Source organism: Camelina sativa, chromosome 10 (genome assembly GCF_000633955.1).
Source record: "Camelina sativa cultivar DH55 chromosome 10, Cs, whole genome shotgun sequence".
NCBI lineage: Eukaryota > Viridiplantae > Streptophyta > Magnoliopsida > Brassicales > Brassicaceae > Camelina > Camelina sativa.
Genome location: NC_025694.1, coordinates 8,362,537 through 8,386,888, shown reverse-complemented (window position 1 = coordinate 8,386,888; position 24,352 = coordinate 8,362,537). Strand labels below are relative to the sequence as shown.

At 33.7% G+C, this 24,352-nt stretch overlaps 3 protein-coding genes, 1 long non-coding RNA gene, 1 other non-coding gene and 1 pseudogene across 6 annotated transcripts; 5 read left to right on the top strand and 1 right to left on the bottom strand.

Annotated features, from left to right (window-relative positions):
* On the top strand, nt 133-2,401 carry LOC104717951 (annotated as a pseudogene).
* LOC104717950 lies at nt 2,423-3,050 on the top strand. Of its 2 annotated transcripts, XR_756328.1 has the most exons (3): nt 2,423-2,443; nt 2,556-2,649; nt 2,758-3,050. It is a non-coding gene; the product is annotated as an uncharacterized LOC104717950 (long non-coding RNA). The 2 variants fall into 2 exon arrangements; XR_756327.1 differs by lacking the exon at nt 2,423-2,443 and having other exon boundaries at nt 2,551-2,649.
* LOC104720161 (protein PXR1-like) lies at nt 6,465-7,472 on the top strand. The gene is made up of 2 exons (XM_010438116.1): nt 6,465-6,805; nt 7,070-7,472. Exons 1-2 carry the CDS (start codon nt 6,465-6,467, stop codon nt 7,470-7,472), a joined length of 744 nt encoding a protein of 247 aa, XP_010436418.1.
* Nucleotides 14,122-15,785, top strand: LOC104717949 (probable WRKY transcription factor 29). Its single transcript, XM_010435588.1, has 3 exons — nt 14,122-14,679; nt 14,912-15,028; nt 15,122-15,785. Exons 1-3 carry the CDS (start codon nt 14,318-14,320, stop codon nt 15,567-15,569), a joined length of 927 nt encoding a protein of 308 aa, XP_010433890.1. The 5' UTR covers nt 14,122-14,317; the 3' UTR covers nt 15,570-15,785.
* TRNAT-GGU lies at nt 17,820-17,891 on the top strand. Its single transcript has one exon. It is a non-coding gene; the product is annotated as a tRNA-Thr (tRNA).
* On the bottom strand, nt 18,305-20,810 carry LOC104717948 (endoglucanase 20-like). The gene is made up of 8 exons (XM_010435586.1): nt 20,598-20,810; nt 20,263-20,475; nt 19,863-20,063; nt 19,678-19,755; nt 19,405-19,557; nt 19,212-19,320; nt 18,960-19,126; nt 18,305-18,882 (listed from the first exon to the last, which is right to left on the bottom strand). The coding sequence occupies exons 1-8, from the start codon at nt 20,787-20,789 to the stop codon at nt 18,556-18,558; spliced, it is 1,440 nt and encodes a 479-aa protein (XP_010433888.1). The 5' UTR covers nt 20,790-20,810; the 3' UTR covers nt 18,305-18,555.

The window sequence follows — 24,352 nt, the reverse complement described above, 5'->3', positions numbered from 1 at the left end:
TAATCCCATCAAATAGATTTTTTTTTGTTTAGAGTGCCGAAACATGTACTATATAATACCACTCGTAGCGATGAGAATAATCACCAAACCAAAAATCTAAGCTAGAGAAATAAAAAGAAGTAAATTCAAACGCTAGACAAGAGAAATATGGAGAACCATAGATCCGTCAACTGGCAGTTTAGTGGTAGCGAAGCAGCCAAAAAGGCTGCAGCTGCCACGCTAGGCNCTCTAGAATCATGGCTCTTTGTGACCCTAAAATAAAACCCATTTTGCCCCCTCTAAGTGAAGCCCCCGAGACTAGCCATACCGCTGAGAAGGCAGTCGTTAAAGCTGTCCTTGACGGTAGTGGAAACGCCTATGCTCCAAGTATTGGCCTTCCCGCGGCTAAAAGGTAATATCTACATCGAATTATTATTGATCATTCTAGATTATTTCTTTCTGAAACTATTGTTGTAAACTTTTACTCTCTGGTTAGGACAGTTCTATTCTATTATATATGTTTGGTTGACGGAAAAACAAAAAAACTGTCCCACCAAATTTTGTTTTACAATATGATCTAGCTCCCATATAACACTTCTAGTTTCACCTTAACTCTATTATGTATCGAGTTATTTTTTGACAAATTATATTCTGTGACAAATTATTTTTTGACAAATTATATTTTTGCTCCCGCTATTTTTAGTGCCGTGGCAGAGTTTCTAAATCAAGATCTTCTGAAGAAATTGACTGCAGATGACGTGTTTATGACCGTTGGATGCAAACAAGCCATCGAGCTTGCAATTGAAATCTTGGCTACACCGAAAGCTAACATCTTGCTTCCAAAGCCGGGCTTTCCATGGGACATGGTCCACGCAATCTACAATAAATTTGAGGTTCGTGAATATACTTTCCTCCACGAAAATGACTATGAGATCGACTTTGACAGCGTCTGTGAGCTTGTGGACGAGAACACCTGTGCGATACTTATTATTAACCCACACAATCCTAATGGGAACATTTACTCTGAAAGTCATCTGATGCAGGTATTTTACAGATACTCTAATTAGTTATACAACGTGACCTCATATGATCTCATCTTTGATAATGTGTAACGTAACTATTGGATATTTCTTTATAAGCTGGCTGAGTTGGCTCGGGAACTTAAGATACTGGTGGTTTCTGACGAAGTTTTTAGATGGACTGTGTTTGGGAGTAAACCCTTTGTTCCCATGGGGAAATTCTCGTCGATCGTACCTGTGATCAGTCTCGGTTCTCTATCGAAGGGATGGAGTGTACCCGGATGGCGAACCGGCTGGCTCGCGCTGCACGATCTAGATGGTGCCTTTCAATCCAAAAAGGTCCGAATCCGCTTTTCCCGATCACTCTTTAAACATCACTACCATTATTTTAGTACATCGTCGGTATAATAACTGACATTTACAACTTTTTACGTACAAACAATGAGATTATATGCCATTGATATACTACATCTCTATGAACATATGAAAATCAAATTTTGTTTCTCGTCCACATTAAGAGTTGAAAATGCCCACGCGTACGTAGTTTTCCTTGTCCTAATCTTGCTATATATGGACAGATCACAAGTGCTCTTAAGAATTTTCTGGCGATAGATAATAAACCACCAACTGTTATCCAGGTATGGGATTTTCTAGTTCGGAAGCATACCTTAACCAAGGTTTATTTATTTATTATTATTATTATTATTATTATTATTATTTTGCATGCATATACTAAGGTGAATTCGTGACTTTTATTATGTAGGCCGCTATTCCCACCATCTTGGAGAAAACTCCTAAAGAGTTTTTCGAGAGGAGGCGGGCTTTTCTGAAAGAGAAAGCGGACTTTGCATTTGATAAGCTCAAAGACATACCAGCCCTAACCTGCTACTTGAAAACTGAAGCCTGCACCTTCTTATGGGTATTCTATTTTTACTACATTTCTTTTAACATTTCTGACTTCTTATGACTAGTTAGTATTATATTTTGAAACAATCTTATAATATATACATCTTTTTTTCTCTTTCTCCCAGACCGAGCTGAACTTGTCAATGTTTGCGCACATTAAAACTGATGAAGAATTCTGTGAAAAGCTTGCTAGTGAAGAAAACCTCGTCCTTTTACCAGGTATTGATTAATTTCTCATTACCTATGATTACGGTAAGTTAACGGTTTAGCTTTTAAGACAATTTTCGCATAACAACATATATATGTTACCATGTTGGGTTGGTTTAGGGATTGCTTTTGGTCTGGAGAACTGGGCGAGGCATTCTATCGACATGGATATTTTCGCTTTGGAGGATGCATTTGCAAGACTGAAGAGCTTCTGTGATCGCAATTGTTATTGAAGCTTCAGTCAAAGACGTCAATTGTGTCAAGTAAAAGGGTCAATATGAATCTTTGCCTAAGTCTGTTTACATATTTNTGAAGCCTGCACCTTCTTATGGGTATTCTATTTTTACTACATTTCTTTTAACATTTCTGACTTCTTATGACTAGTTAGTATTATATTTTGAAACAATCTTATAATATATACATCTTTTTTTCTCTTTCTCCCAGACCGAGCTGAACTTGTCAATGTTTGCGCACATTAAAACTGATGAAGAATTCTGTGAAAAGCTTGCTAGTGAAGAAAACCTCGTCCTTTTACCAGGTATTGATTAATTTCTCATTACCTATGATTACGGTAAGTTAACGGTTTAGCTTTTAAGACAATTTTCGCATAACAACATATATATGTTACCATGTTGGGTTGGTTTAGGGATTGCTTTTGGTCTGGAGAACTGGGCGAGGCATTCTATCGACATGGATATTTTCGCTTTGGAGGATGCATTTGCAAGACTGAAGAGCTTCTGTGATCGCAATTGTTATTGAAGCTTCAGTCAAAGACGTCAATTGTGTCAAGTAAAAGGGTCAATATGAATCTTTGCCTAAGTCTGTTTACATATTTTATAAAAATAAACGTGTGTTTTATTGATCTGAGATAAGTCATGAACACATTCGTATCGTACTTGTATTTAAAAAAATTGGTGTACTTATCACCAACCATGTAATGTTTATTCATGGTTTGCAATATTTCTACTAATATTGGTGTACTTATCACCAACTATGTAATGTATTCCTACTTTTCATTAAATAAAAATAAAATTTTCTGTTTTATATATGATCGTTTGATATGGATTTGTGTGCAATTACCAATTTTGGAGTATATCTCTTGGTAACAGAATTATATATTAATTCACAGCAACTGCAAAGCTCAACACTTTAACAGAATTAATCATGAAAATGGTCATTCTATAGACAATAGTTGTTATCAATTTCAATCCATTATATCTTCTTCACATCGAGTCTGTCTCACTCTCTTTTTGAAATTCTAAGATCATTGAGAGATAATAATGAGTGGTTAGAATTTGTCGAAATACGCAAGAACTATCGTCAAACTAAGTTCTAGATTTGCTCATTTGACAAGCTTTAACTCTTTATCACTTCTATATTATCTTTCTGTAGATCTCCTAAATGATTTTATGACTAATAATGGTTGGTGATGTGCCACATGAGCCTGCCAAGCCGTATGAACGTTTGTTAAAAAGAACATTCACATGGTTTGGTGACCTCTAAGTCAAGCAAGCTCATAAAGGTTTATGTTGACGGGCATTACAAAGAGAAAACAAGCCATGCATCATTGAATCTGTATCACGAGTCATACAATTTTTAATTTTTTTTTGACTTAGTACTTCTATACACGTATATATGGTTTAGCAATGTTATATGTATAAATTTAACAATGTAGACTAATAGTTTGTGAAAATACTTATACACAGTATGAAGAGTTTTTTACACTATTATTAATATACCGAACTTTCGACAAAATCGAGAACTTGTGAAAACTCGGGATATTTTTTTGCCTTAGATGCAGAAACTGGTGTGGTTAATATACCATTTTCTCAAAGTCTTAAGTAGCCCAATAAACATAGGTTGATAGGTACGTAATAAACGCCGTTGTAAATAGGTGACGGTTGCCACTATATTATTACTTATTACTTTCTCAACATTTCAACCTATACTTTTCACTTCTTTATAAAACAACATAAACTTAATTTACTCTGTATATAACAACACAAACTTTTTAAAAATTTTAAAACAATACCTCTCCAATTGAAATAAAAAAATACGATCACTAAACCTGATTAAACCACAAATCGCGATTACTCTTATGCGTTTGACTCAAACACGCGACTTATATAACTCGACATAATAAATTACGTAGTTTGGCCATACTTCTTATTTAGGGTTCTTCATAATTAAAAAAATGAGTTTGAGTAATTTTGGGTAACGAAGAGAAGAGATGCCGATTAGTCCTTTGGTATATGAGAGTGATCCAGATGATCCCAATTTCAATCCCAAAAGCAAAGCAAATGATGAAGCTCCTAATGGTTCCGAGGAAGTTTCAGATGAAGAGAGTGAGGATGATGGAGATAATAGTGGGGATGATGGAGACGATGAGGATAATGTTGTCGAGAGTGAGGATGATGGAGACAAGAGCATAGATGATGGAGAAGACAAAGACAATGGAAATGATGAGGCTGGTGATGACATAGTTGTTGAAGTCGGGAATGAGGCAAACCGAAGCAACAAAAAACGAAAGAGAGACAAGTCTGAACATGAAGATGACAAAAGGGAGAGTAAAGCAACAAAGAAGAAAGATGAAGAAGACGACATAGTTGACAGGTTTGAGTTCGAGATAGAGGAATCAGTAGCAAACTGGTTTGATGACTTTAGGATTAATCGAAATACTATCCCAGAGAGTTCAGATGAAGAGGAAAATCCGATAGTTATTAGAGATAGGAAAATTAGGATGGGAACTAACGAGAAGTTAGCTATTGGAAGAACATTTTTCACTGGGTTTGAGTTCAAAGAGGTTGTGTTACATCATGCTTTGAAGTCGAGGGAAAACATTAAGCAAAACAGATGGGGGAAGGACAAAATGAGCTTTGTATGTGGTCAAGATAAGAATTGTAATTGGAAAGTATACGCCGCATATGACAAGACTCGACAATTGTGGGTTGTGAGGACTAATTGTGGATATCGTAGATGTAAATCTAATGGTAAATGCAAGTTGTTGAAGAGTCCTGTCATTGGAAGGCTATTCCTTGATAAATTGAGGTTGCAACCTAAGTATATGCCTCTTGATATTCAAAGGCATATTAAAGAGCGATGGAACATACTAAGTTCTATAGGACAAGTTCAAAGAGGGAGACTTCTAGCTCTAAAGTGGCTTCAACAAGAATATGCTCAACATTTTGCTCATCTTAGAGGTTATGCAGCTGAAATCGTTGTTTCAAATCCAGGATCCCTGCAATAGTTGATACAATCCCTAATGCTGATGGTGAAGTTGTTACAGATGTTTTTAAACGTTTTTATGTGTGTCTTGGAGCAATGAAACTTTTCTGAAACACGCCGTTAAAGGCTGCCTATTGACTGCTATTGCACATGATGCGAAAAATCAGATATATCCAATTGCGTGGGCAGCAGTACAAACTGAAAATGCTGATAATTGGTTGTGGTTTCTTAAACTACTTAAGGCTGATTTGAATCTAAAGGATGGGAAGGATTATGTCATCATATCCAGATCGTTCTAAAGTAAGTGTTTTGGTCTCACTGTTTAAATATTTGTCTTGTTTCATTTTAAACTAGCTTGGAGTTACATCTTTGCTTGTTTGTTTATGTAATTATGTAGGGAATCATAAGTTCTGTAAAAAATGAGATGCCAAATGCTGAGCATAGAATGTGTGTCAAGCATATTGTGGATAACTTGAAGAACCGGCATGGTGATAAAGACTTGCTAAAAAAAATGGTGTGGCACCTAGCTTGGAGTTATAACCATGCTGAATTTGAAGCAAACAAGAACAAGATTAGAGCCTATGATCTGTCTCTTTATGATGATGTGATGAAGGAGAATCCACGAAGTTGGTCAAGAGCTTATTATAGGTTAGGAAGTAGTTGTGAGGATGTGGACAACAATGCAACATAGTCTTTTAACTCTACAATTGGCAAGGGCAAAGGCATTAGTTCCAATGTTGGAAACTATAAGAAGGCATGCAATGGGAAGGATTACTAAGAGAAATCTGAAAATAGGAAAATGGAAAAAAAAAAGATCTCTAAGTATGCTACAGAGATACTGGAGGCTGAGAAAGAAGATGCTATGAACTGTGAAATCACATAAGGAACACATGGGCGGTTTGACGTTTATTTAGATGGGAACTCACATTTTGTGAACTTGTCAACACGTAAATGGGAATGTTCATGTTGCAAGTGGCAAATCACAGGGATTTCATGTGAACATGCTATGCAACAATCTTGGATGCTAACAAGGATGTTGATGATTTTGTGTCCCCATACTTTACTACTCATGTATGGAAAGAAGTGTATGATAAAGGTCCTGATCCAGTTAGAGGTCCACGTTTTTGGATGACCAACAAATATGTATTGATAACCAAACCTCCATATCCAAATCTACCTGGTAAAAAGAAGGGTCAGAAGAAGAATTATGATCGGATCAAAGGGAAAAATGAATCACCGAAGAAAAAGAAAAAGGAACTAAAGAAGAAGAAGCCAAAGAAGAATATGGGTGAGAGCAAAAATGATCCAGACAAACTCGGAAGGCAAGGGAGAATTATGCATTGTAGCAAGTGTGGTGTAGCAGGTCACAATTCAGCTGGATGTCCTACATTTCCAAAAGAAAATGAGGAAAAGAAGGAAAAGAAGGAAAAAAAGGAAAAAAAGAGTAAGAGTAGTAAGCAGAGAACAAAGTTTGATGGGGCTGGTCCATCAACATTTCAAGCAGCAGAGACAATCACACTTTCACAGGGACCACACACACTCACACAATAAAGCAATATCTAAGAGTTGTGTTGATGCTTCATGTTTTTGGAAGTGGTTACAAGTTTTTGATTTTGTTTTAGGAGTTGCAGGTTTTTGGTTTTAGGAGTTGCAGGTTTTTGGTTTGGTTTTAGGAGTTGCAGGTTTTTGGTTTGGTTTTAGGAGTTGCAAGTTTTTTATTTTTGGAGTTGCAGGTTTTNCAAACCTCCATATCCAAATCTACCTGGTAAAAAGAAGGGTCAGAAGAAGAATTATGATCGGATCAAAGGGAAAAATGAATCACCGAAGAAAAAGAAAAAGGAACTAAAGAAGAAGAAGCCAAAGAAGAATATGGGTGAGAGCAAAAATGATCCAGACAAACTCGGAAGGCAAGGGAGAATTATGCATTGTAGCAAGTGTGGTGTAGCAGGTCACAATTCAGCTGGATGTCCTACATTTCCAAAAGAAAATGAGGAAAAGAAGGAAAAGAAGGAAAAAAAGGAAAAAAAGAGTAAGAGTAGTAAGCAGAGAACAAAGTTTGATGGGGCTGGTCCATCAACATTTCAAGCAGCAGAGACAATCACACTTTCACAGGGACCACACACACTCACACAATAAAGCAATATCTAAGAGTTGTGTTGATGCTTCATGTTTTTGGAAGTGGTTACAAGTTTTTGATTTTGTTTTAGGAGTTGCAGGTTTTTGGTTTTAGGAGTTGCAGGTTTTTGGTTTGGTTTTAGGAGTTGCAGGTTTTTGGTTTGGTTTTAGGAGTTGCAAGTTTTTTATTTTTGGAGTTGCAGGTTTTTGTTTTGGTTTTAGGAGTTGCAGGTTTTTGTTGCTGATCTATGTTTGGTTCTTAAGTTGGATTATGTTTAATGATATTGAAAGAGACCATTTGAGATCAATTCTTATTGAGGATTTATGTTTGATGATATCGTTTGAGACCATCTGAGACCAATTCTTATTGAATTTGTAGGCTTAACAACACAACATTTGGATTAATGACCATAACCATACATAACAACAATATTACACGGCAACAAGCCATAACAACACCTACACTCTTCCACATAGCCATAATGAGATAAGTATCACCTACACTATTCCCCACAACCATACAAGCGAGCTCACAACTATACTGCAACACCTACTGTTTTTAAAGCTATCATAGCCATCTCATGACCCAATTCCTCCTTCAAAAGCAAGACTTGTTTGTCAATGTTCTCTGTCTTCGATGTGTATCTGATGATTCCTTCTCCACATCAGCAACTTATCGGAACTCCACGACGAGCTTTCCAATTGGCTGAACGGTTCAAATCTGAAGAGCTCATGATTTCCTGAAGTTGAGATGGTCGATGTTTGAAGAACTCTAAATGCCAAATTGATTTTTTCTTTCTTTCTTACGGTTACTCATTTAGAATGATATATCCTGGTTTGATTAAAAAAATGATATATCTTGTTGGGTTGTTGTCAAGTCGCGTGTTTGAGTCAAATGCATAAGAGTAATCGCGATTTGTGGTTTAATCAGGTTTAGTGATCGTAATTTTTTCTCTTAATTGGAGAGGTGTTGTTTTAGAATTTTTAAAAAGTTTGTGTTGTTATATGCAGAGTAAATTAAGTTTATGTTGTTTTATAAAGAGGTGAAAAGTATAGGTTGAAATGTTGAGAAAGTAATAAGTACATGTTGTAATATAGTGGCAACCCAATAGGTGATGGGCACACAACAACGCAAAAGTTGTGTTATTAATTTAGGGTATATATTACACACACAAGTGGTTTAGAACTTAGACATTATGGACCAGATCATTTTGAAAGATCATTGTTTTTGTTTTTATGCGCTTTACATTAATACCAACTTAGCGTAACGTTTCATTTTTGGCATCATCTATATTAACATTTTTTAAGTACATTTTGGTTTATGCTCTTTAAGTTTTAATTATTTAATTTTTTTTTTTTACAACACTAACCCCTAAAACAATTCCATAAATAACATTGATGAGAAATTCAAATACTAATCTTTCTTAAATTGACCAACATTTGTTACATTTATTGCCATAAAATCTTAACAACATCTATACATTCCGATTTTTCAAAAAACAACTCTACCCATTAAAGTTTTAACCCATTAAATCTCCAAAACTATTTTTATGGATGCTAAAATCTCTCAAATTTAAATGATATACAACAGATTTTCCATAATAAAAGTTTATAATATCCATAATTATATTAACATTAATAAATTTCCTAAACCGAAAATCCAATATGTCACATTAAATATGTTGAAAACCCCCATATAATTTGGTTTATTTTTTTATTTTTTGAGGAATTATCAAAAAATTGAAATTCTATTAATTATTATAAACTATATATATTGACATGAAAAAATTATAAACTATATAAATATGCTAATTTGGTAAAACAATTAACATAATTAAACTTGATAAAAAAACTTATATTGATTATTTTTTTTATGTAAAAATTTATTTTGATTTTGGTGAGACGGGTTGGCATTAATCTTATATAGGGAGTTAAATTGAATTGTTTTTTTTAAAACACTTTTAGATGTGTACCAGGGGATAAATGTATTACTAGACTATACATATACCACACTGGTTAAAACCTTGAATACACTACAAAAATCCTATATTTTGAATATCAAATACCTATAAAATTTTATATTTTTTAAATCAATAAAACAATAATAAAATAACAAATAAATACAATATAAATTTAAAATTTTTAAAATTAAAAATATTGTTCTGCGGTGTACCGCGGGTTAGATCCTAGTTAGTTTCAATTTATTTGGAATTTAATCTATATTGTTACTAAAAGAACAGAGATTCTTTCCGCCAGCTCAAAAAGGAAACCCGGGGTTGAGGATGTCCATCTTTGGAAATGTCGATCAGGCTTTAAGAAAAAATTCTCTACCTGTGAAACATGGCAGCTTATTCATACTCCGAGACCCGTGAGCCCTTGGACAAATGGTGCGTGGTTCCCCCAAGCAACACCAAAGTTTGCCTTCATAACATGGCTCAGAATGCTTGATAGACTTTCTACCGGTGATCGAATGTTGGAGTGAAATGTGAATGCTGATCCATCGTGTACCTTCTGCCAAGAGCCGCTAGAAGCAATGAATCACCTCTTCTTCCAGTGCCCCTACTCGCATCAGATTTGGGCCAACCTCACAGATGGTTTTCTTGGAAACCTTCGAACTAGGAACAGCTACATGTACTCATCTCAGACTCATCCCTTGATACGCACTCTCTGTTGTTCCTATGATACTCCCTCCAGGCAACGGTACACTCTTTATGGCGAGAGAGTAACAACCGTCAGCACGGTGAAGATCCCATCTCAGCTCCTAAACTTGGCAAGTTGATAGAGAAGACAATTTGCTGTCGGCTTCTGCTCCTTCTCAACTTGGAAAACCGGACATACAAAGATATTATGCTCTGGTTCTCTACCCGAGCATAGTACTCTACAATAGCAGTAGCTCATTTCGAAAGGAAAAATAATCAACACAGTTACACTTCTTGGAAGGACAAAGAGTTTTTTTGATGAATAAAATTTTACATTCATAATTCGTAAAAAAAAAACATTTTTTTTCTTTTAAATTTTCTTTTTTGATAGTAAATTCATATATCGTTAAACCAAGAAAAAAAACTCATTGAGCTATCACCGTCACTGCTTGTGAACACATCTACCACGGCACTAACACTCGGATTCGTTTAATTTCCAACGGCAGTCACTTACATCAAATTTCTTTAGTTTTCTTGTAGCGACCATTATTATTTTTAAAAATCAATATGATCGAGCCAAATCAAAACCAATGTAATGTATACAGGTCACACTAAAACGCCAACGATTTTATCAGTTTTAAATACCACTAATAAGTCATCTAATGTTTTAATAAAGAGTTCGTAAGAGTTTGAATGGTGGACCAAGATTTATAATATACTACCTAACTAGTATTTTATGTTGGTGTTGTAATTCTGCCATCATTCAAGTTCAAATTCGTATTGCATTTTATCTGACCACAAAACAATTATTTTGATATTCTGTTCTCTCTCAGTAATCAGTATTCTCAATAATTTAGTTAACAAAATAGTAGTATACAATAGTTAGTAGTAATGACACGAAAACGCGTACGGAGACATGTCACATCAATTTAAATCCGAAGTAATTTAACAGAAGAGGAATAATAATTAACTATAGTTTTATTGACTTCCATATTGAATACAAACTCAATTATAATATAATAATATTATAAAACAACAACAATTCTAGTCGATCAAAAAGTATATTGAGTGACAAAGTGATCTTATCACCACGTTATACAAAAATGAATTCGTGCATCAAGATGTACGACAACATACCTTCGTACGGAACTAATTTGATTGTTGTTAATAATAATATATATACCAAAATTATATCAAGTTAATTACTCAACATATGCTTATAATAAAAACAGGTTTTAGAGATATTTTGAATTAATGGTATCATATATAGTGTGTACCTTCCGGAGTTGCCTATCGACTTCAGAAGAAATTTTTATCAGAACTAATTGAATCTGATAAAATTGACAGGAAAAAAAAACTGACTTTGGCTAACGGATCACCATCTGCATGGTTTCATTTTTGCTCCTTTTTTTATTGTTGAACTAGGGCCAATTATTAGAAAGATAGAACAGAAATGGTCAATCTATAGTGATCCCAATTCCCATGCTTAACGAACATATATACATAATACATATAATATATGAGTTGTTTATATAAATATATATAGACGTATATATACGATCAATATACATACAAATTAACTAGTGCAAGTGGAACCCTACGCATGATGCCACCACGAATAAAAATTCGGATGTAGCTTGCAGAGATTAAATTCATTTATTAAAATTTCGGCAATCATATATAAATATAACTGATGTCATATTTAATCAAATCTACGCTTATTAAAAATAAGTAATATATCCCCCATTATTATATATTATATTATTGTATATAAGATCAATTGATTTCATAGTCACACAAACATAGATATGTATAGTTAAGTACTAAAGATATATATCGTGTGGTTGGCCAATCTTACAAATCTAAGCTCATATATTTCAATATTTATAATATTATCGTGTTGAGTTATATTACTTAAACAATATAATATCCTGGTCCCTAGAAAATCCTAATGTATAAAAGAGACAAACAGATCGAAGTTTAGCATGTTCTTAAGTTTTTCAACTGAGTCTATATGGTGTTCCCCTCGCCCCTCGGTATTCAAGTTTAGAAATGCTATATGTACATGGAGTGTCGATGATGGACACATGTGACTGTATTTACACACACATACCGCGCGTGTGCATATTTCACACGTTAAATGAAGAATTCAAAGAAGTCGGTTCTATTTGTATTCTTGTGAGATCATCAATATGACAATACAATTTCTATATATATATATATATATATATATATATCATCTGCTGTAATGGGTTCACATACCATGTCGACATACAAAAAGTATACAGAGTACGAATCTAATAACATCACCAAGTAAGATTGTAGTTAATTTTTACCAAAAAAAAAAGAAAAAAAAAATGTAGTTAATTAATATTTCAACTATTAGACAGACTATCACAAATTGGTTTGAATAACGTGTTCTATGATACTCTAACCGAACCAATCTATCCAATTTCTATAACTGGTTTGGGAACTAGTATAGCAAAAAAAAAGCATGAGCAGTTAATAAAATTTCTCTTAGGTTTGTTTTCCAACAGCATATTTGCCTCTAAAATAAAGATTACTATATATTTTTTTTTATATATAAAGTTGCTCTTAGGTTTGTTTTCCAACAGATATTGTCAATTCAATCATTTTCGTTTCTCTATCCATAGTTTTTAAATGTTATTATTGTTATATCTCATATAACATTTCATACATATTGGGTATTCATTACGGTCTTCAGTGTTAAAAATATAATTTGGTTATCTATAAATATCAAAGATTAATATATCGTGCGAGTATCAATATATGACATAGACCTTCAAGTTGGTGCAAGAGGGGATGCAATTTTCTTCCCAGTTGCAAGAGCAAGCTGACTAGCATTTGTTTGTTTTTTTTTTATATAAATAATTTATTTCACTCAATATTGTTTTGTTGACTTTAAGTTTGTGCCTTTTATGGGAACGCAATCACCCGGCCCGTGCCAACTTTTTAATCTCCATCGCCTAAAAAAGAAAGAAAAGGCTACCAATATGGCCCGAAATATTTACGAGCATATACTGTATATTGCAAAATTATACATAAATTATGTAACTTATGTGACCATTTGACAAAGCAAGGTAATTATAATTAGCTTGATATAATGTAATTAATGTTGGTTTTTTTTACATTCTTTAACTTATGTGAATTTTTTGTTTCTGTTTTATAAAAGATATTTTATTATGTTTAATTCATTAAAATTTACTTTAAAACAGATAATAGAATGGTGAACATATTAATTTAAACACAAAAAAGTAAAAGAATCATAGTTGCAAAGAAAAAAACGAAAATTAAAAAGGAGATATTATTATTGGAGAATCTTTCTTTAGTCTTAGTTGTGGGAAGATTTTGTGCTAGAGGATTGAAGGTATCCCTATTCTATGATAGAGGCGTGGGGTTCTTGGACCGATCTATGCATATTACCACAAGGCTTAAAATAAAGTGATAATACGATCTCAAATTATTTTTAACATTTTCCGAATACTTTATCAAAAGAAGCTTATGGTGTAGATCATACTTGCAGCAATTTTCTAAAAGTATATTTAATTTCAATGGCGATCGTTACGTGAACACAAGGCAAGCTAGACTTACGTACCACAATAAACACACATAACTATACAAGTATGAAAGAAGTGACATAACCTTCATCAAATAAAGAAAGTAAGAAACTACTAGTGTACGTCATACTGATACATATGCATGTACAAATGCCGCTTTCAGTATTTAATTTAGCTAACACAAATGATATTAAAATTTTCTCTAGCTAACTCATATATATTCCAAAAGACATATTGTCAAATTCCTTTTTGCTATATAAAATAATATATTCATATTGTTACCTTTAAAATTTATCGTGTTGACTTTTGAAAAAGTCAATTCGTGCCTAACCTTTAGAAGAAAAAATTAATATAATAACGTTAACTTGTCAAATATCCATCTCCGACAAAATATCTCAATTATATAAATCATACACAATATTCAGAAAAGTCCATATTCATGTTAGTATTAGACTAACGGGTTCACATGGGAAACGAAAACACCCTAAACAACAAACAATCTAATCATCTTTCCTTCTTTATATAAACCAATGTTCCCCAAAAGGCTTGTTCTCGACATATGTACTTGTATAACAACAAAACAAGAAAAAAAAAAAAAAAGAGATACAAAAGAGGAAACTAAACCTCGAAGAGAGAGAGAGATCGAGATATGGGTGAGGTGGCTTATATGAACGAAGGAGACCTAGAAGCAATAGTCAGAGGCTACTCCGGCTCCGGAGAGGCTTTTTCCGGCGAAAGTTCCGGTGGGTTTTCACCTTCGTTTTGCCTTCCGATGGAGACGTCTAGCTTCTACGAACCGGATATGGAGACAACCGGTTTAGACGAACTCGGTGAACTCTACAAACCCTTTTACCCTTTCTCCACACAAACGATCCTCACAAGCTCGGTCTCTGTCCCTGAAGACTCGATTAGTTTCCGAGATGAGAAGAAACAACGAACACATGGTTGTCTTCTATCCAACGGATCAAGACTTGATCATATCCGAATCCCAGAATCCAAATCAAAGAAGAGGTCAGTATTCTTGAAGTTCTTGAGAGAGTTCTTTAAAATGCGGAAAAATAAAAGTTCTTAATATTCTTACATCATATAAAAATTTGAGTTGTCTTAATTTATTACAAATCATATATAGTTATGAAGATGTTGTTGTTTTTATCTCCAACCGGGTTTTGTTATTCAATTCTCATAATATATGCTCCTTGTTGAATAAAATAATAATAATTTTTGTGATTTTAAATTTGGACAGCAAGAAGAATCAACAGAAGAGAGTTGTTGAACAAGTGAATGAAGAGAATCTGTTGTCGGACGCATGGGCGTGGCGTAAATACGGGCAGAAGCCCATCAAAGGATCTCCATACCCAAGGTCTCTTACCTTTAAGTGCTAATCCCGGTTTTAATCTCATTTTTACATATCCGGATTTACTCAATCTCACAATTTTTGTTTTTCATTTTTCAGGAGTTATTACAGATGTAGCAGCTCAAAAGGGTGTTTGGCAAGAAAACAAGTTGAAAGAAATCCTCAGAACCCGGATAAGTTCACTATAACGTACACTAATGAGCACAACCATGAACTACCAACCCGTAGAAACTCATTAGCCGGTTCGACTCGAGCGAAATCTTCCCAAACCAAACCAACCTTAACCAAAAAATCCGGAAAAGAAGTGGTTTCTTCTCCCACAAGTAATCCGATGATCGCATCCGCTGATGAAACTTCTGTTGCGGTTCAAGAAATGTGCGTTGCAGAAATGAGTACCCACCAAGCAGCTGGAGAAATCGAAGGCATGAGTAACTGTTTACCATCGGATTTGATGTCGGGGACAGGAACATTCCCGGTTTTTACCGGTGACTTCGATGAACTATTGAATAGCCAAGAGTTCTTCAATGGGTACTTATGGAATTACTAGAGAAACATTAGGTGTATGTATATATATTCAAAATTTATATTATAGTTTCAGCCATTGAGGATAATGTATATTTATGTCTAGTCTCTAGAAGATTAGAGCGTCATAATATTCGTCTTATTTCCATTTTAAACTAGAACCTATGAATTCGATTTGTCATGTCATGTACGAATCACAAATGGTAAGCCAATATGTTATATCCAAATTTTTGCATCACAATTCTGAATAGGCACTTAAATACTGAACATTAGTCACTATTCTAAAAAGGGTTCGCCTTAACATTATCGGCTAGGTTACATATAAGATTATTTTAGACGGTCTAAACAGTAAATTAGGCGTCCTAGAAAATCTATTTGGCATTATAGACACCATTACGCAAACGCAGCCACTCAGCCGCATTTAGTGTTCTTATGAATGTGCAGGTACTATTTTCTCGTTTCCAAATCAATTATTGATGAAGAAAAATATAATATTCAAGTATGTTGTCAAATAATTTAATATAAGGTCGTGATGTTGATTTCTTTAATTTAACTAATTTAAAGTTACAAAACAGTAATATATTGAAATTCAGATAATATCATCAGTCTAGCTAAATGGCATGCTATATTTGTTAGTTTAAAGCATTCTTGAGTTCCTAAATAATATTTACCATCATAGAAGTACTAACTAGCTAGCATCAAACGTTTTTAAAAACATATATTTTTTTTTGTTGACGGTTCAATATACAAAAAGGGGAGTTGATGTATTGAATCCGTCGGGACTGATGGGGCTCGAACCCGCAGCTTCCGCCTTGACAGGGCGGTGCTCTGACCAATTGAACTACAATCCCATGGAAATCAAGTGGGTAGCTTACATATTCCTTCTTACGATTTCATTTTAATCATTTCAATTTGAAATTCAAATTTTTGTTTTGTAACAACGAAAGTAACAAGTGATATATTGATATCTATATGGATATCACTTTAGTGAGAGCAAGACGGATTACTGGGTAATCCTTGCATTATTATCAAATCGATTGATAATCTATTTTTTACAAAAAAAATAGATTATTTTCCCGACTCTATTCATTTCGGAATTTTTTATGAAAAAAAAAATAACTAAACACAAGAAATAAAGAAAAAAGTAAAGTCGAACTATACCCTGAAATTTGACCTTTTTTTTCTTACCCTTCTCTGTCATTTATGCAAAACAAAAAGGGTTATGTAGACAGCGAATTATTGGGCCGAGCTGGATTTGAACCAGCGTAGGCATATTGCCAACGAATTTACAGTCCGTCCCCATTAACCGCTCGGGCATCGACCCAGGAAGAATCTATTCTAACTTTATGGATAATCCATGATCAACTTCCTTTCGTAGTACCCTACCCCCAGGGGAAGTCGAATCCCCGCTGCCTCCTTGAAAGAGAGATGTCCTGAACCACTAGACGATGGGGGCATACTTGCTCAACCGCCATCATACTATGATCATAGTATGATCAGTTTTTTAAAATTGTCAATATAACCAAATGGTATGACCAGCTTATAAGGTTTTTTCTTTTTTCTATAGAATTCTATATCATTTTTTTTATTTTACATTTGTATTCATATTCTAATCATAATTCTATAAAAAATCTATATATTTTCTTTTTTTTATTTGAAGTGGAAATATTATATTAAATAAAAAAAAATCTAAAAATCGTCTAGTACGGAATCTTTTCAATAAGTGATTGATCTAACATAAAAAAAAAGAAGGTTAAGTTTCATTTTTTTTACTTTCCTTCATAGATTGCCTCATCTCATTGTTAAGAAATAGTAGTATCCCTGTCTAACACTAATCCAAGAAAGTAAGCCAGAATCCATCTTCTAATTAGGGAAGAAAGGTGGGTTTATAAGTTAAGTTATCAAAATTTGCTTTTTTTTTTTAGAAAATTATTGTTCAGAGGATAATCCGTATCTCTTCATCACATGTCAAGATAAAATATCTTAGGTCTAGGTCAACTTGCTGAGTACATGTATAAATAAAATGAATTTCGTTTTATTTCTATGCGGTGGGCAATTTCAAATAAAATAATTAATTGCATGAATATTTATCAAATCCAACATTAAAAAAGCAAAAAATACCCCGTTAAGTAAAATTGAAGTAAATTCAAATTATCGTTTCTAGTTCCGAAATGAGCTACTAACCACTATGCGTCTATTGTATATATATTTAATATATATATATATAGATAGATTTTATTTACCTATCGACTCAGTCAGGAATTAAACCAAGATGGCCCTTTTAACTCAGTGGTAGAGTAACGCCATGGTAAGGCGTAAGTCATCGGTTCAAATCCGATAAGGGGCTTTTACGTTCTTTACTTTCTAATAGTCAAAATTTTATTCGAAAGTGTATAATTTCATTTCTAATTTTGTTAATTTCATTCGAATAATAACTAATAATAAAGTTAGCGAGTAATTTAAAAAATAAAATGGAACATTTTTATCTTATAATACTAATGAATAATGATACGTCGTCTCTTGAATCGCTAAATATATATTCTTTTTTTTTTCAATTCAATACGTCGTCTCTGCAAGCACCACATTTACATTTACTAAGAGGAACAACTGAAAATAAACATGTGATACGGTCAAGAATGAACTAAACGCTATATTAGATTCAGTTACGTGAAGTCAACAAGATAAATAGCTTAAGAAACTCTGTGAAGTCATGTGTCATTTTGGATTTATTATTATCAAGGAACTAAACGCTGTATAAGATCCAGTACAATTTTTTCTTCTTAAACGACCCAATAAATAATTGAAATTATATAGTTTCGTTATAGTTAAGCTATAAGATACAATGATATGTGATGTGAGTGTATGTGTGTAGGTATATATACATCTATATATGTTGAAGCAAATGATACATCCCGTGATTACAACAATTTCATAGTCTTGATAGTTCTTGATGAGTAGTCATCCTTCTTTGCTAATATTTTGTTTCCCCACAGCCAAATCGAAACGTGAGTTTATCCGGAAGAACTGATCAGAGCAGCGACGGGGCCAATAAAGGCGGCGTTGATGTAAGTTGTGGGTTCTGCATGAGAGTAATCTGATCTTTTGTCGCTATACTGGTCGGATGAATTCGGTCCACCCACAATTGCGCCGGTATGCACATTCGGGTTTGGTGTATCAGAATTGTAGTATGAAAATCCTCCATTGCAGTCAATTTTCTCCGGTTTAGATTTTATTGACGGTAATGATGAGCCTCTGTGATGAGGTTGTGTTGGATACTTTGTCCCAAACCCGACCACGTAAGACATGGAAATTGGATTGTTTCCAAGGATGTAATCCACCTGAATAGTAAACCGGGTGGGTAAGAACATGGAAATGGTGTACATAACCGGACTAGGTGGGGGTAAATTATATTTACCTGTGATTTGGCGAAATTTCGAATTTGAGATGGGGTGAACTGGGTTGAACCGCACTGAATTGAGCTGACCTGTGCTTTTGATAGAGTTTTTGCGTAGTGGAACAAAACCGTTGTCGCTGTTGTGACATATTGTAAGTTGCTACTGTCTCTAATGTACAAAATGCCACCTGAACAAACAAAAAGTACAAAGAAATGTACCATAAAACCAACATGAAAGAACCAATTAACCGTTATTTAGTTAGTGAAAATTACCAGGAGTTGGTTTAATTTGTTGTGAGCTACTTCCGGGCATCAATGCGCAGACAAATGATTCAACATCGGTCTTAAATTTAGCCAAGTCATTTGTCCCGTTGTAAAACTCCTTTAAACAAAGAATAAACAAGATAGACTAACCGAAGCGAGTAAAGCCTGAGCAAAGTTTATATAATAATTACAATAGACTAACCGAAGCGAGTAAAGCCTGAGCGCCGGCGAATTTGTTGTCCCAGCTGAATTCATTGACGGCTTGGCTCCAATCTTTGTTGCTTATAACATAATTTTTGTAACTCTGCTCTCCTGTTGCTTTGTATAGCCATGCCGCAGCCCATAATAATTCATCCTTTTTTTTACCCCAAAATATTTTGAAACATTAAGCGTCTTGTTTAGTAAAATATATATATGAAAATATCAATAGTTTATCTATGTGTATCGGTTTGATTCGGTTAATTTGTTTGATTACCTGGTAGCCTGAGTATGAGCAATAGAAGGGGCAAGATGCTTGGTAAGAACCTCTGTACTTGTCAGCAAATTCAAACAGCTGCAGAGAAAAAAATAATAATTAAGAGAGATCATAAATCATGATTGAATGTAATGATGATCCTGTATAAGCTTTTTTGGGGAGACTTAATATGTGTGCACACTCACGGTTTTTGCATGGTTTAGTAGCGTGGATGAATAAGTGGAATCGACCGATTTAAAAACAATTGAGGCCGCAGCTAGAGCGGCTGCGGCTTCACCGGCAGCTTCGGAACCCGGGGAAGAGGAAGAGATACTGTAGAGAGTTCTTGGTGTGTCCATATCTTCCGGCCTCTCCCAACAACTATGATCTGAATTCCCATCTCCCACCTTTTAATTTGTATCCATTATAAAACAAAACCAAAAATGTTATTCGTGTTTTTTTTATTGTGAATTTGTTGGATATTAGAGGTATATATGATAAGAAATATATATATATATATATATATATATATTTAGCATGAATTGAAATATATTTTGGATTTCTCTATACATCAAAACAAACCAAAATGTGTAAAAGTTGGTTCACCTGTGTATATAGCATGGTGGGTGACGTATGAGCGCGGAGGATAAAGTCGGTTCCCCATTTGATAGCAGAGCGGAGGTAACCAAGCTGGTTAACGGAAGAAATCTCATTTTGGTATTCAATTGCAGCCCAACTCAACAAGGTTGTTGTAAATGACACTGGCCACACAAATATTACATTGTCACCAGCATCGTAATACCCTCCAATCAGATTCACCTGGGAGTTATAAAAACACACGAAAATTTGTTAATAAGAGATAGCATAAGTTATGTATAATAAGGTTCTATTTCTGAAGTGTGAAGACATGTATGCATATAGAGATGGTAAAGCCGGTTTACATTAGCTGATGCACCATCGGAGAGGGCAGAATCGCCTCGCCATTTAACCTGTTGGTTAGTCGGGAGTTTACCGGATCGTTGGCCTTCAAAGAACAAGATAGACTTGTTTAGTGCATCTCCGTAGTCAAGTGCTTCCAAGCTTTCGAAAGCCAAGAACATCCCAACTAATATTATCACCACGAGCTTGCCCATTATTAAATGTTTCTCTTTCGAAATGTGTATCTTGATTTTGCTTGAAATATGGTTCATGGGGGTATTTATAGATATTGCATGCAAGTAAAGTTGTGTACGTAATTTAATTTCATGAGCTTCACGTAATTTTAGGGTAATTGGCTGCACTGTTAAGATGTTAACTCTAACAATAATTAAGTTTCGATTATTACGGAATCACAATCAATGGTTTTCATCATATAACAAGTTGTAGTTATTGACATTTCAAATCGTATCATTTTTCCTAACCACCATACCTTATTTTTTTTCTCTTCTTTCTGTGAAGGTTTAGAATTTGTTATTTAATGTAAGGAGTTTTAATAACTTTTCTTAAATAAGGCTTTTCTCGCTTGTTTAAGCACAACAAAACGATATTGTATTAATTGTCTTTTTTTATTTATTTATTTTTGATACAAATAAACAATAAACAATACATATGTAAAACCTATATTTGTATGTATCAAACCATAAATATGGAAGGTCTTACGAAACTTTTTGTTGTGAAATTGTAAAAATGCATCTTAAGGATACAAAGTAGTGTGTTTAGCGGTATATATGTATTTGAAACTTGACTTTAATAAAACTGAATATGAAAAAGCATAGTACATAATTTTGGTTAACAAGGGGTCAAAATCAAATACTGTACGCAGGTTCCATGCCGAGAGTTTTGGATATACAAGCACATAATATATAATAGTCAAATAAAAAATAAGCCATCATGGATAATGAATATTGCATCCCGCTATCAAAGTTCACTAAGACAAACAAATAACTACTTACCGGCCAAACAGAAAAGAAAAACATTTGCTACTTATCAACTCCCATATATATGTCTACTACTTAATTATCTACTCACTTGGAAAATGAATTTGCAGATTAATTAGTTGATTTACGAACTAAACATATAATAATGAAATCGCATAGGACGAGACCATAACATGGGAAGTGAACAAATGTTATCTTGTGAAAAAAAAATTCTAACAAAAAAAAGCAATCTTGTGATTCTTATCTAAATTCTAAAAAGTGTGAAAACATAAACTGTAATTTTTCGCGTGTGAGAATTAATACTGATTGACTGGGACTATATATGGAGATGCCGTGCCGTAGAAATGGTTATATAAAATATTTCAGTACCCATTCCTCAAACGTCAAACTAAGATTTTGCCGTTAGTGCGTGTGTGTATGTGTGTCTTTTTTTTCATTTCAGTTGTCATAAACTTATTTCAGTTATATTAGTTATTACATTATAATAAATTTGTTTGTTGTTCCTGCAAACATATTGCACAAATTTCTTGCGTGTTCAATGTTCATCGTATATATGTGTTTTTAATTCCTTTCTTGTTATTGGGTTTCTAATGAATTAAAAAAAGGAACTTCACAAGGGATGGGCAGGATATGGCAAAGCATGTGACAAAGTTTTATGTCCACTATTTTTTTTCGCCTAACGCAAATTCGTGTACGTTACACCTCCCCATTAATAATGCGTTAATTACTCTACCGAGCACATATTCATTTTTTCATCTATGATCTACTTGACATTTTCTATTATCTTGATAATAAAAAAAATGACATTATTATCAGTTCAGCCTTGGCCTTGGCTTCGAAGCTGTTTCAACTACTGCGAAAGTGGTTTATATTCTAATTTTTGCTGATCAAGTTGTGAAAACTAATTATGGTGAAACCGAGACTAATACTCATGAAAAACTAATAAATATTGAGGATCTGAAATATCTTCTTGCCATGGAACTCGTGCAGACATTCTAGTGTATGGTTCACCTCTAGATAAGTAATCAGTTTCATGCTCATCTTTCTATATACAGAGAAACTGGAATCTTACTTTTAATATAAAACATCCACTAAAAAGGTAAGATAAATTGGTAGCGACGCAAACAAAATCATACAAGTAAACTCTTAGGCAAACTTCAATGTTCTTAAAAGAAATGAACTTAGCTACAAGTCTACAAATCTTGTCTCTGCTATCTAAACTGGTAACATATTTTTTTATGCATCTTCGTATAAAGATAATGGTTTGAGCAACAAAGTATATGCAATGCACCGCTTCAACAATATTTGATCTTTGGCATAAAACCATAAGGGCCTGAAACTTTCAGCTTTAGCCCCACCATGTTGACACGCCAATTCAAAATTTGTGTTAAGACTGATCTGATCATGCAACATATTCTGACACTTCTATGACAGTTTGCAAATGAAAGAAATATTTGAGAAGCATTAGATCCATCAACATCCTCCATATGAGCCATATTAAGATTTCAATCATAGCCTGTTCTATGGCTCCAACTAGTGACCAGTTTTTAGAAAAAGAATAGACAAGAATGTGTTGTTCCTCTTTGTTAATTATTTTTGTTACCATTTACAAGTAACATATTTTCCAAATTCTGAAACATGGACTCCACTCTATTCTTATACGTTCTTTTTTTTTATAGGAATCACAGAAGAAATTTGTTCCTCTCCAATTTGTTAGTGGAACAAACAGGAAAACAAATTAATTACCATTTACCATACAATTTGTTCTGTTTATCCTTTGCACCCATCCCTCTTATGTTCTTTTTTTTTTAATATTTTTTTTCTTATTTGTTCTTTTTTATTCCTGTTCTTTCTCATTCTTTTCATTCCTCAATGGGTTACCCGTAGGAGCTTTTGTCTAATTATCTAGGACAAATGATAATTAGACAACGATTTGGATTTTTTTTGTCTTTGTATTACAGTATATAGAAAAGTAAACTTATATGCAATCGGAGACATACACTCTAATAGATGCAACCTTGGCCATTACTAAGCTCAGATTAGAGTTTAGCCATAGAGAAAACTTAGCTCAGCTAGTAACATTTTGGTGCGAAACAAAAATTAAACTGTTGGGATTGGGAAGGGCGGCGCGAACGCAGGTCCCCACTGCCACAAATGAGAGGACGACCTTAAGCATAGTGTCGACAACATGCGATAGAAGCGCCACTCGTCTTCTTGATAATGAGATGTTTAATCCACGTAATGTTTATTTTTACTTTCAACATCCTCATTGCTTGTATTAAAACAGGCTCATTGTACATAGTCTAAAAGGTAGATCACCTTCTGTATTTATATCACGCCACATGAGTGTCATATTCCCCAAACTTCCGATGCGGGAAACGTAACATCAGGGTTTCGTAATTTGAGTTTTTATAGCCATAGTTTTGTTTTGTGATGGGCCTTGATTTATTTCGACTCAGATCAAACCCACTTATTATTATTATTATTTTTTAATGTGATGACTATTTTTTTTTTCAATTTTTTTTTTATACATTGTTTTTTCTTTTTTTTTTTTTGTTTCAGTTTTGGTCAAAATATTTGTTACAGTTTTTTTTTAATATAAGATTAAATTAACTGTATTGAATTAAATATTTTATTATTTTACAGAGGCGGTTAATAGCTTCTTGTATAAAGATAGAAAAATACATCATACCAAAATGATATAGTGTAACCGTATAAAACCATACTGTAGTATTCTCATAATCAACGAATTACATAAGATTACAAAAAAATTTTGATAC